Source organism: Engystomops pustulosus, chromosome 8 (genome assembly GCF_040894005.1).
Source record: "Engystomops pustulosus chromosome 8, aEngPut4.maternal, whole genome shotgun sequence".
NCBI lineage: Eukaryota > Metazoa > Chordata > Amphibia > Anura > Leptodactylidae > Engystomops > Engystomops pustulosus.
Window position 1 is genome coordinate 51785708 of NC_092418.1, and position 19564 is coordinate 51805271.

The 19564-nt window shown below is 43.8% G+C and overlaps 1 protein-coding gene across 17 annotated transcripts in view; it reads right to left on the minus strand.

The window, feature by feature from the left end:
- PMS1 (PMS1 homolog 1, mismatch repair system component) overlaps window positions 1–19564 on the minus strand; it is a 357887-nt gene that overhangs the window by 17179 nt on the left and 321144 nt on the right. For 3 of the 17 annotated variants that reach the window (XM_072120918.1, XM_072120926.1, XM_072120920.1), the window contains 3 exons: window positions 7311–7441; window positions 4250–4391; window positions 2229–3057 (listed from right to left, as the gene is read on the minus strand). In XM_072120918.1, the coding sequence (XP_071977019.1) occupies window positions 2523–3057; window positions 4250–4391; window positions 7311–7441 (808 nt within the window). In that variant the 3' untranslated portion in view covers window positions 2229–2522. Of the gene's footprint in view, window positions 1–666; window positions 3058–3632; window positions 4392–7310; window positions 7442–19564 lie in introns of those variants that run through there. The other 14 variants (XM_072120928.1, XM_072120917.1, XM_072120929.1 and 11 more) reach the window with 12 other exon arrangements.

The window sequence follows — 19564 nt, forward strand, 5'->3', positions numbered from 1 at the left end:
GCCTCTAGGGCCTTTTAATTAGTAAAGGGAGGCTGCTAGGGGCTCTTAATTAGTAAAGGGAGGCCACTAGGGGCTCTTGATTAGTAAACGGATGCCGCTAGGGTCTTTTAATTAGCAAAAGGGAGGCCACTAGGGCCTTTTAATTAGTAAAGGGAGGCCTCTAGGGGCTCTTAATTAGTAAAGGGAGGCCGCTAGGGTCTTTTAATTAGTAAAGGGAGGCCGCTAGGGGCTCTTAATTAGTAAAGGGAGGCCGCTAGGGGCTCTTAATTAGTAAAGGGAGGCCACTAGGGGCTCTTAATCAGTAAAGAGAGGCCGCTAGGGTCTTTTAATTAGTAAAGGGAGGCCGCTAGGGTCTTTTAATTAGTAAAGGGAGGCCGCTAGACGCTCTTAATTAGTAAAGGAAGGCCGCTTGGGTCTTTTAATTAGTAAAGGGAGGCCGCTAGAGGCTCTTAATTAGTAAAGGGAGGCCGCTAGGGGCTCTTAATTAGTAAAGGGAGGCCGCTAGGGGCTTTTAATTAGTAAAGGGAGGCCACTAGGGGCTCTTAATCAGTAAAGAGAGGCCGCTAGGGGCTTTTAATTAGTAAAGGGAGGCCGCTAGGGGCTTTTAATTAGTAAAGGGAGGCCGCTAGAGGCTCTTAATTAGTAAAGGAAGGCCGCTTGGGTCTTTTAATTAGTAAAGGGAGGCCGCTAGAGGCTCTTAATTAGTAAAGGGAGGCCGCTAGGGGCTCTTAATTAGTAAAGGGAGGCCGCTAGGGGCTTTTAATTAGTAAAGGGAGGGCGCCAGGGGTTTTTTATAAGTAAAGGGAGGCCTTTTATGACTGTTTTAGTGTCATTTTGTGCTATTTTGGTTGGTGGTGTGCCCCAGGATTTTCTAAGTATAAAAAGTGTGCCACGGCTCAAAAAAGGTTGAAAATCACTGATTTATATACTTGATAAAAAATTTAGGATTATTTTTACTTTCCTTGGTAATATTTCTTTCAGTCTCTATTTTTGCGGCCTTAATCTGTTTTTCCATCTCACCCAATGCTCACTGCCACAATTCTTGTGGCAAAGAAACCTGTGTACTTTGCCTTAGCGGAATATGACACATTTTCTCTACTCTTGAAATAATATGATGCATCACACACACTGTGACTGTGCCACTGCCTTCTCAGTGGTTAATAGTTTAGGCCATATCTTGCTGGAGTGTGTTTCACACTCTTACTCCTGTTTTGTAAACATATTGTCCATTGTAATGTTGAACGTTATGTACCTCCCACTCCTGATATAGGGAATCATGCATTTAATTGTGAGCCCTGAAGGGTGAAGAAGTTTCTATTAATTTTGTATTATTGTATTCATAAAATTCTAGTACTAGTGCTAAATTCAATGATCTTCTGTGTTTTCCAGCCAATGCTCTTTCTGGAAGCATCCACCATCATATACCCATTAGAGTCCCTTTAAATGCCATGGTCAACATGACCACAGCATTTAAATGCCTGCGGTGAGATTCCCTGCTCGATGGGCGACCCCCGAAGCTCTTTCAAGGGAGACTGCAATCGGCGCTTAGATATAAAATAAAAAAAGTGAAAAACATCATACAGAACCCACATGTAAAGTATCACTAAGTCTGCAATGACCTGTACAATACAATTGTATACAATTTATTAGAACATATTCATATATACATATCAGCAAAAAAATTATCTTCCAACTGCAAGTACAAAGGAAAATATTGTATATTTATAGTATACCATAGGGAGGGAAATAACCGTGCTGCTGTGGAGGGAAAATCCAATTACCGGTAGGTGTAATTTTCATCTTCCCCCTACGCCTCCACAGCGGCACCACAGGAGTAATAACAGAGAAAAATTTTTCTAGGGGGAAACAACAGCAGACAACACCTATCGACCAAAGGATGGGTCATGAGTAGATGAAATGTCCAACTTATAATGGCGAGAAAAGGTAGAAGGATTAGCCCAGGTAGCCCTACATATCAGGTCTAATGAAGCCGAAGCCCCTTCAGTACAGGAGGTGGAGACTGCCTGAGTGGAATGGGCCTTGAGCCCTAAAGGAACCGGTAATTCTTTGATTTGATAACAGGAAGCAATGGCAGTTCTGATCCATCAAGCTATTGTCACCTTATTAGCAGCTTTAGCCTTGTTCTTTCCCTAGAGTTGGACAAGAAGATGGTTAGTGGTTCTAAACTCACTTGTTTTCTGCACGTAATGGAAGATACATCTACGTACATCCAGGGAATGAAACTCTCTCTCTTTTACAGTAGAAGGATTGGGCCAGAAAGAAGGGAGGCTGATCTCCTGTTAACAATGGAAAGCCAAGAAGACCTTGGGTAAAAGAGAGGGCTGATGTTTTAATACAATACAGTCTTTTAATATTCTAAAATATGGGTGCTTACACGAGAAGGCTTGTATTTCACCCACCCTACGGGCTGTAGTAATAGCCAATAGAAAGATTGATTTAAGGGACTCTTAGAGAGGTTCAAAGGGAGGACATGTCAAAACAGATAATACAAGGTTAATATCCTAAGGAGGAACTGAAGGATAACAAGGAGGATGTAACCTAGAGGCTCCTTTAAGGAATATCTTAACTAAAGGAGACTCTGCCATCCTGAAGTCTAAAAAGACACTAAAGGATGCAACCTGAACTTTAAGGGTAGACACACTAAGCCCCTTGTCTAGTCTACCTTTAAGAAAGTCCAAAATTAAACTAATATCTGGAGCAAATGATTGGTCCCACCTGCCCTTGGTAAAATTCAGGAAAACCCTCCAAATTTGATGATATATTCTTGAAGTTACAGCCTTTCTACTCATCAGCAAAGTAGATATTACCTTGTCTGACAGACCTCTAGTACTTAGGCAGTCCCGTTCAACATCCAGGCTGTTAGATGGAGGCTCTGCACTGTCGGATGTACCACTGGGTCCTGGACTAGGAGGTGCTGATGATGTGAAAGTTCTCAGAAGTTCCCTTTGACCATCTCCAAGAGCAGCGAGAACCAAAACCCTTTTTGGCCAATATGGAGCTATCAGGATCACTTGTGCCCAGCTCCTTGTGATCACCCTAGAGAGGAGATAAAAGGGGGGAAAGGCATACAATAAACCCTGGAGCCAGGGTTGACATAAAGCATCTGTACTAAATGAGGCACTTGTTTTTTCTAGGGAGAAAAAAGCTTGCACTAAATGATATTTGCGGGAAGCAAATAAGTCTAAGCACAGTTCTCCATAACTCTGTTAGTGACAAAAAGACATCTTTCCTCAGTGCCCTTTCTCCCTCCTGCCGAGTTTTTCTGTTAGAAAGTCTTCTATCTAATTATCTTTGCCTTTCAAATGTAGTGCTGTGATAGAACTGAGGTTTTTTCTCCGCCCATTTGAACAATTCTTTGGCTATTCTGCACAGGACCAAGTGTTGTTGCCACTTCTCCCAAATTTTTTTTATTGGAGTAACTGTTCTGTAGGGGCGGAAACAAGCAAGTCGTCCAGCTATGGGACTATATGAATCCCTTTTAAATGCAGGCTTGCAACTACCTCAGCCATGACCTTCGTAAATACCCTTGGTCCAGAAGAAACACCAAATGGTAATGCCTGAAATTGAAAATGACGTAGTTCCCTTTTATGTAAAGAGCAACTCTCAGATACCTTTGGGAGTTCCTGTGGATCAGAATATGAAAGTAGGCATGGCTCAGGTTCAGGGTCGCCATGAAGTGGTCCTTTTCCAGAGAGAACTGTACTGTAGACCGTATTGTCTCCATCTTGAATTTCCTGTATTTCAGAAAATAATTTAAATCTTTTTGAACAAGCCTTTTGGTTTTCTTACCAGAAAATTAGAGGAGTAGTACCCTTTTCTCTGTTGGCTGGACGGGACAGGTACTAGGACTTCTTTCTCTACCAGAGACAATATTTATGATTCCAATATAGCCTAATTCAGTCAATCTTACAATGGGGAACCTTCTGGGAGAAGTGGAGTTGAATGCAATCTGATAGCCCCCCTCAATCAACGCCTTTACCCATGGGGAAGGTGATAGACTGGCCAAGGCGGGGTAGAACCACCTTGGCCTTCCCTGGCGTCACTGGTCTGTGCGTCCTTGAAGAGGAAAACTTTTCCTCAGCCTTTGGCACTTTGAGATCTCTCTGGTCCACCTTTTTCGTAAATCCCCACAAGCCCTTCTTTTCCTGACTGGCGGTGCTGGAAATACCTGGGTTCCATGGGAAAACCTTTCTTTTTAACAGACGCTTTTTCCAGAATGTCATCTTACCTTTTTCCGAACAGCCCATAAATTATGAATTTATTTTTGGACCCAGCATCACCACTGCATAGCTTCAGCCAAGTTGTCCTCCTAGCTGCATTTGCTAAAGCTGCTGATCTGGCTGTCATCCCCATTAGGTCTGCTGATGCATCTGCAACAAAATGTATTACTTGTTGAGAATTGACACTGATGCCAGGATCTCTTCTGTTGGTGTGCCAAAAATCAAGGGATGTTCCAGCTATCCAAGCCAGACCCCCAAGGTACATGCTGTAGATGTGGCCGCTATGCTGAGACATAACATGGCCATTGAATTTTCCTAAGACTTTTTCAGGAGGCTGTCCACTTTTTTGTCCATAGGGTCCTTGAGCAACCCTAAATCCTCAAAGGGTAGAGATGTTTTCTTAAAAACCTTTGCTATAGGAGCATCCACAAAAGACGACAAAGAGTCGTCTTCAGAGAAAGAATACTTCCTTTTAAAAAGTTTTTGATTCTCCTGTACGTTTTTCCAGGTCTTTCCATTCCATTCCTTTTTAGTTAATGCTTCTATGTTTTTGTGGATGTCAAAACCCCTGTTTTTTTGTCACTTAGGCCCTGAAACATCTGGTCCTGGATAGACAGGGTTTCTTTTGCATCTTCTAGCTCAATGGTTGCTATCAGGGCTCTAAGCAAAGAGTCTGCATCATCTGACGAAAAGAATGGCTTTCCAGAAACATAGTCCATTTCTACATCAGAGATTTCACCCTCTTCCTCGGCAATAGGATGTCAAATTAGAGGTGTAGGTGTTACTGGCAGGGTGTGGCTGGGGCTCAGTACCAGGTGCTAGTTTTTTCTCAACCACATTCGTAAGCATTTTAAATCAAGGTCTCAAAGCTGGATAGTAAAGATGAGGTTTCTTCTAATCCCTTTCTCTTTCACTTTTTTGCATAGCAGTTTTTTTAATAGGATGAAGACAATGATTTTTTTGCTAATTACACAAAACATATCAGTCTTAGGTGCCTATAAGTTACAATATAAAAAACTAACAAGATGATCAAAATTGTGATCATAAACATTTTTGCCCATGACCTTCCATAGAGATCAGCAGGATTCACAGGCTGAGGTGCATCAGGTTTTCCAGAATGGGGTGTTGTTATCATGTCAGGCAGGAGCAGAGAACAGCAAAGCAGAGAGGAAGAAGCAATATCTCTTCTCCGGCAAACACAACTAGTTTGAGACTAGCAAACACAACTAGCAGAAGACTAGCTACTATGAGCAGCCATGCTGCAAGCTCACTTGGAACATTTAACTTTGAATGTGACAGCGAAACCACGCCTTCCAGATTGCTCTGCCCCCTTCCCTGATGCTCCAATTGATGGCCACTTCCTCGTGCTGGCAGTGTGTTAATTAAAGAACCTGCCTCTTCCCTTAGCAAACGCATTGGAGAGGAGGAGAAACAGAGGTACCCTGGTCCCTGGGGTGCCCCTCGCAGAATACCCACTGTTGATCCCGCTCCCATGCCACTATGTTGGCACGGGCAATTGTCCGGGGCTGCCTGCATGTGACGACTTACGTCGGACACATAGAAAGAGAGATGAGACAGATCAGAGATTATGTGATCTATGAGATGCCTATTACACACAATGACACAGTTAGCTCCCCTACATTTCTGCTATTCCACAGCACATGGATCTGCTGTACCTTCCTCCTCCCCAGAACTTACCTATACACTCCTCAGGCTGCTGCCCGCAGGAACTCAGTGTCCGTGTCAGTGTGCTTCATCCTGGAATCAGAGGGGCTAGAGTTCAGGGGGCAGAGAGAGAGAGAGAGACAGAAATGTCTGCTCCATGGCCGTCACACAGAAAACCAATATGATTTCCCCAACCCTAAGTCCGAAGTTACAGAGTCGTGTCCTGGGGCAACAGGAACTGTGTACACCAGGACTGGTAGAGACAGGTTGGACTTATATCTGTGAAATGCTGTATTTTTGTTAATAACAGTGAATTAGAGAATGTGTTATTTTGCTATCCTGAGTACAATTAAGAAACTTGTCTTAGTGGAAATAGCCCTTTAACATGGTACCAATAGATATGGAATTTTTAACTTTTGTTGACATACATCTTTATTTTTTAATTGGAGTGCTATCTTTTCAAATTTTGTTGCATATTTAAATGTCGCAGTCACATTGACCGTGGCAGTTGAAGGGTTTACATCGCTTGCTCAACGGGATGTTGGCTTTATGTTACAGCTGACACACCGTGTTTCCTGATGCCAGTTCAGCTCTGTATCGGCTCCTTGACATACTAGTCCTGCATGGAGTGCTGAGTCACTCTACATCAAGGGATTAAGGGGTTACAATAGTTCTGGCCATTGAAGGCACCAAATACTTGGAAACCCCTGGAAGTGAAACAGTTAAGACATTTCAATTTACATTGGTATTTGCAGGGCCTGGTTTTATGCTATCAGTTAACCTCTTGCCAGTTCACAGGTGTCAGTTGTAATTGACAGCTGACACCCCAGTGTTATACCAACGTGACCACGGCATTTACATTACCTCTACCATGATCGCCCACCCCCGCACCGTCTCCAGGGGGGTAGGGGGGGAATGCATCTCATCCCGCAAAAATAAAATGCCATCACACGGCCCCCAATAACGAAAAACAAAACTTTTATAGCTGACAAAAGGGCCCCAATGAAGAATAATAAATCTACTTAGTTCTACAGGACAAGCACATGGCCCTCCTTCACCTCTGCCCCTTGCGATGCGCACCTACAACAAGTAAAGTCCACATGTCTCTGTACTTGCATAACAAATTTTAAGATTTTCTCTTTTCATCTTTTGAAAATGTGTAATCTTTAGGACTCACTGTATGTATTACTGACAAAATTTGACATTTTAAACTTCAACTAAAATGACATAAAATGACAATTTTTTAATAAATAAATGCAAAACATGCCAACCAAAATTTACCACTAACATGCAATTTGTCACAAAAAGATTATCTCAAAATCGTTTTGGTAAGTTAAAGTTCACAGGCATGCTACAATGCATAAATAAGTACACTAATTGTGTTCTTAGAGAAGCATCACATACCTGGTATCATTTTTATCTGAAATCCATTATAAATGAGTCTTGCGTCTGAGAAGTTAACATGCCCATTTGGTCTTGGCTCATCCTTTTGCATACTTAGCAGAGCTGTGAAATACTCTGGTCCACCAAACAATCTGAATACAACAACAAAATCAAGAAAAATTAAGCAAAAAGGCCAATTACTAGCATTTTCTTAGACAAGGCGATTTAAAAAATCTAGAAAAGGCAATTAGGAGTGCTAATTTAACAATGCAATCACAAGATTACATGATTCAACCACATCACACTGCGCTCACTCTGCCTACCTGTCGCCACCTACAGACATTTTTTTGGCTCCATGCGTGAACCGCGCATGTGCACACCTTTGACTGGTGCGAGCCCCCCCCCCCCACTTGCTCTTAAAGAGACAAACGCCAGAAGCACCCAGTGACAGCTCTGGCAAGTCAGACAGCCCCTAAGCTCTCAGGTATGAACCCTCCACAAGGAAATCTTTCCCCATTTCTTACTACTTTTTAATTATTACATATTCTCCTTTGCATCTTATTGCTAATGGTGTCTTATATATGGATATATAAATATTTCTATATGTATATTTTGGTGCCCCATGGCGTTATATCTAATATCTAATTACTATCATTGAGTGACGTTTGTATGTATTTATTTATTGTTGAATGAAATTATCTATTTATAAATTTATCTGTTTATGCATTTATTTACTTACCTCTCTTATTGATCATTTGGTAATCCAACTATTCCTTTTCATTTTATTCAATAGTCATTCCATGTATTCAAATTAATACTTTGAGCCTTATCTATTTTTACATTCATGTATTTATATTCATATTTATTTATTCTCATACATACCGTATATACTCGAGTATAAGCCGACCTGAGTATAAGCCGAGACCCCTAATTTTACCACCAAAAACTGGGAAAAACTATTGACTCGAGTATAAGCCGAGGGTTGGATATGCATTGGTCACAGACCCCCCCAGTATATAGCCAACCAGCCCCCTACAGTATACAGCCAGCCCAGTCTGCCCCCAGTAGTATACAGCCTGCCCCCCTGTAGTATACAGCCTGCCCCCCAGTAGTATACATCCTGCCCCCAGTAGTATACAGCCTGCCCCCAGTAGTATACAGCTTGCCCCCAGTAGTATACAGCCTGCCCCCAGTAGTATACAGCACAGCCCCCAGTAGTATACAGCTTGCCCCCAGTAGTATACAGCCTGCCCTCAGTAGTATACAGCCTGCCCCCAGTAGTATACAGCCTGCCCCCCATTTGTATACAGCCAGTCCCCAGTAGTATACAGCACAGCCCCCAGTAGTATACAGCTTGCCCCCAGTAGTATACAGCACTTCCCCCAGTAGTATACAGCACTGCCCCCAGTGGTATACAGCTTGCCCCCAGTGGTATACAGCTTTCCCCCAGCATAAAAAAAAAACGTATATACTCAACCTCCGGTGGCCCCGACGTACAGCGCAGCTCCCCCGATGTCCGCGCCGCTTGTCTTCAGGCTTCCGCACCCGTCTTCTTTCTTCTGCCGGGCGCCGCCATTGCTCTCTCTCGGCCGGCGCCTAGTATGACGCGCCGCTGCTGACGTCATACTAGGCGCCGCCAGTGGGAAAGACATGGCAGCGCCCAGCAGAAGAAAGAAGACGGGCGCGGAAGCCTGAAGACAAGCGGCACGGACATCGGGGGAGCAGCGCTGCACGTCGGGGCCACCGGAAGGTGATTATATAAGTTTATTATTTTTTAAGTATTTTTTACAGTTTACACAGTTTACATTGACTCGTGTATTACCCGAGGGGACGTTTTCAGCACATTTTTTGTGCTGAAAAACTCGGCTTATACACGAGTATATACGGTATATCTATTTTTATTTGATCCATTTATTTATTTATCCATTGTAATCACCTTCGCTATATAGTTATGTGCAGTGCTAATATGGTATATGTCAATACTTTCCATCTCTTGATGTTGTCACTTTTAGATATGCCTCTTAATGTGTGTATATACACTCACCGGCCACTTTATTAGGTACACCTGTCCAACTGCTCGTTAACACTTAATTTCTAATCAGCCAATCACATGGCGGCAACTCAGTGCATTTAGACATGGTCAAGACAATCTCCTGCAGTTCAAACCGAGCATCAGTATGGGGAAGAAAGGTGATTTGAGTGCCTTTGAACGTGGCATGGTTGTTGGTGCCAGAAGGGCTGGTCTGAGTATTGCAGAAATTGCTGATCTACTGGGATTTTCACGGACAACCATCTCTAGGGTTTACAGAGAATGGTCCGAAAAAGAAAACACATCCAGTGAGCGGCAGTTCTGTGGGCAGAAATGCCTTGTTGATGCCAGAGGTCAGAGGAGAATGGGCAGACTGGTTCGAGCTGATAGAAAGGCAACAGTGACTCAAATCGCCACCCGTTACAACCAAGGTAGGCAGAAGAGCATCTCTGAACGCACAGTATGTCGAACTTTGAGGCAGATGGGCTACAACAGCAGAAGACCACACCGGGTGCCACTCCTTTCAGCTAAGAACAGGAAACTGAGGCTACAATTTGCACAAGCTCATCGAAATTGGACAGTAGAAGATTGGAAAAACGTTGCCTGGTCTGATGAGTCTCGTTTTCTGCTGCGACATTCAGATGGTAGGGTCAGAATTTGGCGTCAACAACATGAAAGCATGGATCCATCCTGCCTTGTATCAACGGTTCAGGCTGGTGGTGGTGGTGTCATGGTGTGGGGAATATTTTCTTGGCACTCTTTGGGCCCCTTGGTACCAATTGAGCATCGTTGCAACGCCACAGCCTACCTGAGTATTGTTGCTGACCATGTCCATCCCTTTATGACCACAATGTACCCAACATCTGATGGCTACTTTCAGCAGGATAATGCGCCATGGCATAAAGCTGGAATCATCTCAGACTGGTTTCTTGAACATGACAATAAGTTCACTGTACTCAAATGGCCTCCACAGTCACCAGATCTCAATCCAATAGAGCATCTTTGGGATGTGGTGGAACGGGAGATTCGCATCATGGATGTGCAGCTGACAAATCTGCGGCAACTGTGTGATGCCATCATGTCAATATGGACCAAAATCTCTGGGAATGCTTCCAGCACCTTGTTGAATGTATGCCACGAAGAATTGAGGCAGTTCTGAAGGCAAAAGGGGGTCCAACCCGTTGCTAGCATGGTGTACCTAATAAAGTGGCCGGTGAGTGTATGTACGTGTTTTTTAGCTTGTTCCCACTTGAAAAAGTAATCCTTTGAGATTCCGAATCGCGTTGTGTTGTTGAGCTACAAGCAAAAAGTTTCTTATGAAGATTACTCCGGATTCCATTCACTACCAGTGTGCGCCGCATTGACTACCACCTTCCTAATGATTCAGCCACACAAATTCACATTCATGCCATGCATCTGAAAACTCATTTAAAGGAAACAGAACAGTATAACACGCTATTGTACACTGAAAACATTTGAAAGGCTAAGTATACCTACTGAGAATTTTTTTTGTAAAGCACTGCATTTATTATGGTGTAAAAATATTTACCTAATGTGTTTTAATTAACCCCACCACAGGTCTCCACTGTCTGCACTAATCCATCATTAGCCACCACCCATGTGGCACAACTACCCTGATCACTGCCACTTATTTGGCCAAAATCAACCACAGGCCTGGAAAGTCCACCTTGACAGACCACAGATGAAGAAACATAGATGCCAGGTGTCCATGTGGATAGCACCGGGTAATATCAGGGCGTTGGTCAGAGCCCCGGAACCTGGCAGCACATGGCATCTGATCCAGTTGCTCAGATCTAGGTCCCACTGCACTGCCCCTGGCCCCTAACATGGACCGGATTTCAATTGAGCCATGCACTACTGCCACCCCAAGCACTATGGCTCAACAAGTTAGTTAAAAAGAGCACACCCCATCCCGCTTCCAAAGCCATGCTCAGAATCGCAACTGAGAGCCATGCCAATACTATGCAGCTCTGGGTTACCAGACTGAGCACAACAGAGCCCTGTTTCTTTCCCAGACAGCCAAGAGTGCCATTTTAACTGGAGAGCCCGAAACGCCGAAGTGTGGGTGATCCAACTCATGCCCTGTCGATCCTATCTATCTCCCTGCTTGTAACCAGCATGGATCCAAATCACCTGTATTTGTAAACTGTGTTTTCTGTTTAATATGTTTAATAAGACACCAGAACTATTCATGCAGTTGACATAGTTACTTCCCACACCAACTTTTGAGCCACTTATTTACCTCCCCCTCTTCTCTTGGCACATATTTCAGTTGCAGCCATCTTTAAGGTCCTTGCCCTGTCCTTATATACATGAAATAATTTTGAAGGACTTTCCACCTACCTCTTACTTTGTCATTGGGGTGGACCATGAGCTCTGGATCAAAACCAGCCTCTCCCAGTAATCGGTCTACCTGATCTTCAACATACCCGAGCACCAGGCAAACAATAAACTCTTTGGTATGCACAGTGTTTGTGACAGATTGCCGAGGCAGATGTTTCCATAGATGCCTTAAAGGATATCTACCACTTAATAAACAGTGGTTTTCATTGGAACCTACCTTTAAATAGGTGTAGTTAAGCTGATGCAGGATCATGTCTTGGTTCGGTTAGTTTGTTGGTTAGTGAAAGAAATTATTCGTTTCAAAAATAATTTTATAAATTGTGCTAATGACCCTTTGACGCTCTTAACACAGGGCGCTCAGTTATTATCATAATTATGCACACCCATTGTGTGCTATCAGCAGCGCTCTGCATCCTGTGACGTACTGGGGGATGTGTGGTTGGGTGGGGGATGCTTGTTGCCAAGGGAGTGAGGGGGACATGCTCATTGCCAAGGGGATGTGGTGAGGACATGCTCATTGCCAGGGGGGGGGGCCTGGGACATGCTGATTGCCAAGGAAATGTGGGGGGACATGGGGGACATGATTATTGCCAAGGTGGGAGAGGAACATGCTCATTGCGAGTGTATATATACACAAATATACATATATGTTATAAATTATGAGTTATAAGGCTGCTTCTTATGTTATGTACTAAGGGAAAGTTACCATTGCCCTTTAAGATAACGTAATTAGAACATGGTCTGTAGACCAACTTCTCCCACCCCCTCTGTGATTTTCCTGTCCACATCAATAAGAATGTAAATTGGTTTCCTGTGTCCCTTAAATTGAATTTTTAATTGATACAGACTTGGTGGCTCAACTGGCCATATGCGCCAGCCATGTGTCTTAAAATGGTTACTTAAGAACATGAAAATATAAATTCAATATTTCAATTTCTTGTCAACAAATCTGTAATCAGTATCATCTGCTTATCCAGGGTTGTCGCGCACCAAGGATTTCAGAGTTGGGGGGCCAAGAAAATAGCTATTACACCATTGGGCCAACATTTCATAATGGTGTTTGATATTCTTGGATTTGTTAAATGACTTTACCCCAGTCCTCAGCAGTACCTTTTGCAGAATATCAGTCTGTCCCTGATGTTTTTACTGGAGAGAAGTGGCTTCTTTGCTGCCCTACTTGACACCAGGCCTTGCTCCAAGAGTCTCCGCCTCACAGTGCGTGCAGATGCACTTCACACCTGCCTGCTGCCATTCCTGAGCAAGCTCTGCACTGCTGGTAGCCTAATCCCAAAGCTGAAACACTTTAAAGAGACGGTCCTGGCGCTTGCTGGTCCTTCTTGGGCGCCCTGGAGCCTTTTTGGCAACAATTTAACCTCTCTCCTTGAATTCCTTGATGATGCGATAGATTGTTGACTGAGGTGCAATCTTTCTAGCTGCGATACTCTTCCCTGTTAGGCCAGTTTTGTGCAGTGCAATGATGACTGCACATGTTTCTTTAGAGATAACCATGGTTAACAGAAGAGAAACAATAATGCCAAGCACCAGCCTCCTTTTAAAGTGTCCAGTGGTGTGATTCTTACTTAATCATGACAGATTGATCTCCAGCTCTTTCCTCATCAACACCCATACCTGTGTTAATGGAGCAATCACTGAAACAATGTTAGCTGCTCCTTTTAAGAAAACAGGAAGAAGAAAAACATGTGTCAAGTAGCTGCAGAAAATAGTAAATACTTTATTCAAATACAAAAAATAGAAAAATCAAATGGACAGACAATATAAAACCAATTAAAACATGAAAAAAAGCAGGTCAACTGCTTTCGTGACAGAACATGGCAGGTGAAGTCATACGATAGTGACTAGCTACCTGCGACAAGACCCCCTAGGGCACATCACTGAAGTCATGTTGATAAATCACTAGTGTACTCCAGTATGCGCAGAAATGGACTACAAAAATGCAAAAATATAGAGATATGGTACAACACAATACAATGCAATACAGTGTGCGAGGACTAGTAATTCCAAAATGGTAACAATTGCCAACTAGGGCATGTACTAGCATGAGGTTTGAGTAAACAGCATGCAATGCTGTATGTGAATATATGGCGAGTGCATACTTTTAATATAGGAGATATATAGATATATATATATATATATATATATATAAAATACTAAAAAACTAAAGTCGAGCAGCACAATCTATCCAGAAAAATTAAAAAAGTAAGTAATGCTTGACAAAGGCTACAGGGGGGGGGGGGGTTTACGGACAAGGATGTTAGCGAGAACAGTCCCTCTTCTGAACGCCCCCCAAACAGGTTTAGTGCCTTTCATTGTAGAACTGATGTGTGACTCTCCCCTGCTAGCCCGATGATTTTAACCCATTCCCGGTCAAGAAAAAGACCCAGAAAGAACAGCCGGACGCATGTAGGATGGTCCAAGACCTCCAAGCTGCCAATGAGTGTACTGAAGCCCAGTGGTCCCTAGCCCAAAATGGCAGCAGTCCACAGAGTGACATATTATTCACTGTTATTGATTTGGCAAATGTTTTCCTCTCTGTGCCCCTACATGAAGATTGACTGTACCTATTTGCCTTTACCAGTTCAGTATTCCAGTATATCTGATGTAGATTCCCACAAGGGGGTAAAACTCACCCAGCCAGAACTACACGGTCCTACAGGGAGTAGACTGGCAGACTAGCCCCTTACTGGATGTTCTCCTTTTCAGTATGCGGAGGACCTACTGTTTTTGTTTGCCAGAATGCATTTATTGACCTTATGTGTTTTCTGTTCCAGAAGGGTTGCAAAGTTTCCAGAGATAAGCTCCAGTATTGCCAGGAGAAGGTGGTCTTCCTAGGCCACTGCTCCTCAGCCACAGGCAAATACCTGACAGAGGAACGAAAGCTGGCAGTCCAGAATGTGCCCCTGCCCTGAGGCCCTAAGCCTCTTCACATGTTTCTAGGACTGGCCAGCTCCTGCAGGCCTGGGATAAGGTCTGCTGCCTCTAGCCTGATGTTGCCCCTTGATGACTGCATTGCCTCTTCCCCATTTGCCCTAAGTCAGGAGGCAATTGATGCATTCCATAGCCCTAAGCTGGCACACACACACATATCCAAAATGGCCATGCTAGTGCCCATAAACCGCAAGTGGTTTGCCCCGGGCGTTACTTCCCCCGTCACTAGACTAGTGAAAGCCTTTATAGTCTGTGCCCGCCACAACCCGGGTAAGGTGGTAAAGACCCCACAGAAGGTGACACCCAAGCTGCTGTATCCCTTCCAGAGACTGCAGATGTATTTTATCCAGCTACCAAAAAGTGGTACGTAGGAATACTTGCTTGTGTACATTGATTTTTTTCCAGGGAGGCCAGAAGCTTCTCCCATGACCAAGGCTACTGCCAGAGCTGCAGCCAAGAAGTTGGTGAGTGAGATTTTTCTGCAGGGTTGTACTTCCAGAGACCATAGAGTCCGGTCGCAGAACCCACTTCACTGGACAGGTAAAGACCTGAAGCCTTGTCCCTCCTGGGTGTAGGACAGGCCCTGCACATCCCTTGCCCTTCCCAAGTTGGTGGTGGTTTTTGAGATACTTTAAATGGTACCCTTAAGTTAGAGATCCAGGAGGCCATTGAGGTAACAGGGAAACCATGGTGTGAGTGCTTTCCTGCTGCCCACCATTCAGTTAGGACCACCCCCAACAGAAAGATGGGATTGTCCCCCTTTGAAGTACTTTTTGGCTGTGCACCCAGGCTAGGCCTCTACTTCCCATAGACCTTATAGCTGATGGCAGGAAACCAGGTGGAACATGCCACACAGTTGAGCCAGGCGTTGGAAAAGGTCGGCAAAAGTGTTTCTGATTACTTTTTCAGATCCAGACAGACCTCAGGGCGCATAACCTGAAGCCTGGAGACTACATAGTGGTAAAGACACACCAGAGAGAGAGTCTGGAGCCTCGCTACGACAGTCCTTTCCAAGTCTTGCTGACCAGTGCCACGACTGTGAAGCTAGAGGGAAGTCAGCACGCTTCCACGCTTTCTATTTACAAACTTACTTATTCTTCTTGCTAGCCGGTCTCTTCTGACTGACTGTATGCTCAGGGACATCCCAACCATGACTATCACAGTATCTATAGGGGTGACCAGGATGCCCCCAGGGTAGGAGACTTTACCTACGGTTGGTGCAACAAGACAATGACCTTCTTTAACATTGACAGCACAGGTAACCCTGTATTAGCAGTGTCTGATGTGTACTGGATTTGTGGGGATAGGAGAGTCAGGCCAGGCCTAGAGGCTGGGAAGGTGAGTGTACTGCGATAAAACTTCTGCATTCCTTCCTCGTGATCCCGAGGGATAAGGTTGATCAGACACATAAAGAAAAGGTAGAGAATCCCAAAGGATTCTGGAAGAGAGAAGCACCTAGATGACAACGTTTATACAGATACAGTTTTGTCATTAAGGGTTGCCCACAGACTTTCTTTGGGAGTCTGAGCGGTCTCGTATGATTAAGGACAGTGACCTGAGAGTCAGTCTAGTCAGGCAGTGATCCAGTGTAGAGTCCCTTATGGACCTGCAGGGTCAGTCTGAGGGCAGTGACTTAATCTATCAGTGCAGATTTGCCATGGCAATGATCGCATGAGTGAGATTTAAATCAGCAATTTGTCTGAATTAATTTCTTATGATGTGCACACATGCTTATTGATTAGAAACACGCAGCCAACGCACACTAAAAGAGGATGTCTTGAATCCTACCCTAACACTGAAACATTGCATAGGATGGAATATACACTTTTTTTCACTTGAATGGAGTGCTTCCGGTTTCTCTATATACATACACTATGGGGCACATTTATCAAGCTGTCCGAAAGTCAGAATATTCCTAGTTCCCCATGGCAACCAATCACAGCTCACCTTTAAAATATTCATGAGCACTGGTAAAATGAAAGCTGAGCTGTGAATGGTTGCCATGGGCAACTAGAAATATTCTGACTTTCAGACAGTTTGATAAATCTGCCCCAATGTGTATAAATTTGATGTGTCTAATATATGTGTGTATATAATGCGAGTTTGTATATACTCAATGTATTAGTGTATAAATGTATATATGAGTACATAAACTAGTGTGTATAAGTGTATACATATATTTATGTGGGTCCGAATAAAGTGAATGTATGAGTGTAGAACTTTGTGTGTGTATATAAATATATACATTTGTACAGAAATCTGCTATGGGGCCCAGCCTCTCCTAGTTACACCCCTGCTTGTGTGTGTCTGTATACTAGCAGGAGCTATAGATAGTGTGTGTCCAGGTGAACTGTACGGCACCTAAAAAAGTGTGTATCTAAGTATATGTGTGCAGTGCTGGTGTGGGCATCTCATAAGCCGTAATCACAAGTGGGGGCAGCTGTTAGAAGTTTGATTGTATCGGGTGCAGAGTGGCTCTGTGCAGTAGCATTCCATACTTTACAAAACAAATGGACCTTCTGTCACGGCAGGGGTTAAACTCAGAAAGATTTTTTTACAAAAACTGCCTCTGGGCAGTCAAAATTGACACATATCCGGACAGGTGAGAAAATAAAACATCACTTTTATTCGAGATATTAAAAATAATTACACTAAGTTTCAAACTGATATGGCATGAACCACTTGGTGCACGGGACAAGAGGTGAGTTAAGAACACAATGTGAACTAGGTCACAGGCAGTTGCAGCTAGTCAATGATGAAATGTATGAGATAGTGGACACAATGTTGGGTCTATGCCCATCTAAATTGGCTGCTGTAAGTCCACTATTGGCCAAATATCGTGGAGTATACTACGCAGCGCTACCAGCTAGGACAGTGATGGCAAACCTTTTAGCAACCGAGTGCCCAAACTGCAACCCCAAACCCTCATTTATCACGAGGTGCCAACCAAAAATTAAAGCTGAAACTTATTGCTGCCTGTTGTACAACAATGTTCAATCATACTGGCCTCCTGAGGACACCAACACAGTAGAAAGAAGTGGGGAGAATTTGCATCATTTTAGCTTCTTTCCAGTGTCCCTCTGTACAAAGAGAATCATGGGGCTAGCAGGAGGTCCTGCAAAGATAATTAGGCCCTTTCTACACATTCTCCCTCTTCCTACATTCCCAAGTAGCCCAGTAAGTCACTTTAAAATATCACTAAAAGCAGCATCTTTTCTTCCAAGTTGCTTGGAACTTCAGGAAAATTCTGTAAATCCTATCTGGTGTGCTGGGGTGATGGCCGGGTGCCCACAGAAAGGGCTCGGAGTGCCACCTTTGGCACCCGTGCCATAGGTTCGCCACCACTGAGCTAGGGTAATGCAGCTTTGGTGTAGACTAAAGCCCTAGACCAGGTGGACTAGAATGTTGCCTCCACTGCCCCAGCAGGTGCCGCTATGGCAGTAAGGCTATATTTTCGTATTTACTGCTTAGGTATCCTAGCCCTATAGTCAGCGATTCATAAGCTGGAAAGACTGGAATGGATCTATATGTCCCTATCACAGTTGATGTAGGAATGATTGTTGCCACTGCCTGCTACTGACTAAGCCACATTGCAGATTAAAATTTGCCAAACATTAGCCCCCCCGACATGTTTCGCCAGTACAACTGGCTTCATCAGGGGTTTGGGCTAATTGCTAATCGTGGTGCTGTCACGACGGATATATAACAATAAAGCCTCTCCCAGCAGGACCAGATTCGGCCTGTAGGAGTGGATTACTCACAAAGAGGGAATGCATCCCAATCGGGCCAAAAGTGATGGGCATTACGAGTGACCAATGAGGTATGCAGAAGAAGATGACGACTCCTACCAGTAGTCGTGGGAATCAGCTGACTGTCGGCCCGAAGGAGCTCCGCGCATGACCACGGACTTCGTGCAGAAAACAACCCTGTACTCTACAGGTGCGCATGACAAATTTCGCCACTGCATCCTTGAGATGTGGAAATCAGCATGATGTATGGTAAGTATCTTGCTGTGGCTGGATGTAAAATTTGATCAGTAGGTCAATATTTACAGAATAGTAGATCAGAGCTTGATCAGTAGATATTATACACAGCTTACTTAGTGTGATACTTGAAAAGCATGAAGATCTTATGTATAGCTATATTGCATTAGACGCTGGATGTGCACCATGAGGATATACAGTGAATAGTTGCAGAGACCTGCAGTAATATGCTGGGCCAGGAAACCTACTTGGGGCAAGTGTGGAGAAGATAAATGAGTGGTATAGCGAGTCACATTGGCTACATTTAGCGGTATGCAGCCAATCTTACGAAGTCGTACTGGCTAAATGAGTTATACATATATTCTCGAGCACATTAAACTATGTGCCATATCATCTTGAGGGTATATAGCCTACGAAGCCTTATTGGAATATCGCTAGGATACCATTATCATCTGTAGGAAAAATTGCTAGAAAAAAATGGCCAAAAGACACAGGATGCGTTTTAGAAATAGAGTGTTATGGCCAAATTGTTGGTCATAGTAGCCTCTAGAGAGGGCCTGCAAGGGAGGTTGTGCTGTCCACGTGCAGCGTGGTAAAGTACCAAATAAATATGTAAGATAATCCTAGAGGTATTGGTGATAGAACAAATATTTATAAATATTTACAATAAAAAGTGCATAACATCAAAGGGCTCATAGATATGCAGTGAAGGTAAACCCTTCATTGAGGCCAAAAGCGCTTAATGATTTAAGGCGATGGATCCACCTCGATTCCAGTTGTAGTAGTTTACGGTCGATGTTGCCTTTACGAGGTCCAGTTTTGACTTGATCGATCGCCCAAAATCTAAGGGTGCTTGCATTCCCTCCATGATGGAGTCTCACATGTCTAGAAATTGGGGTGTCTTTATTGGTCGTTATTGAACTGACATGGCTGGAGATTCTTCTCCGTAGTTG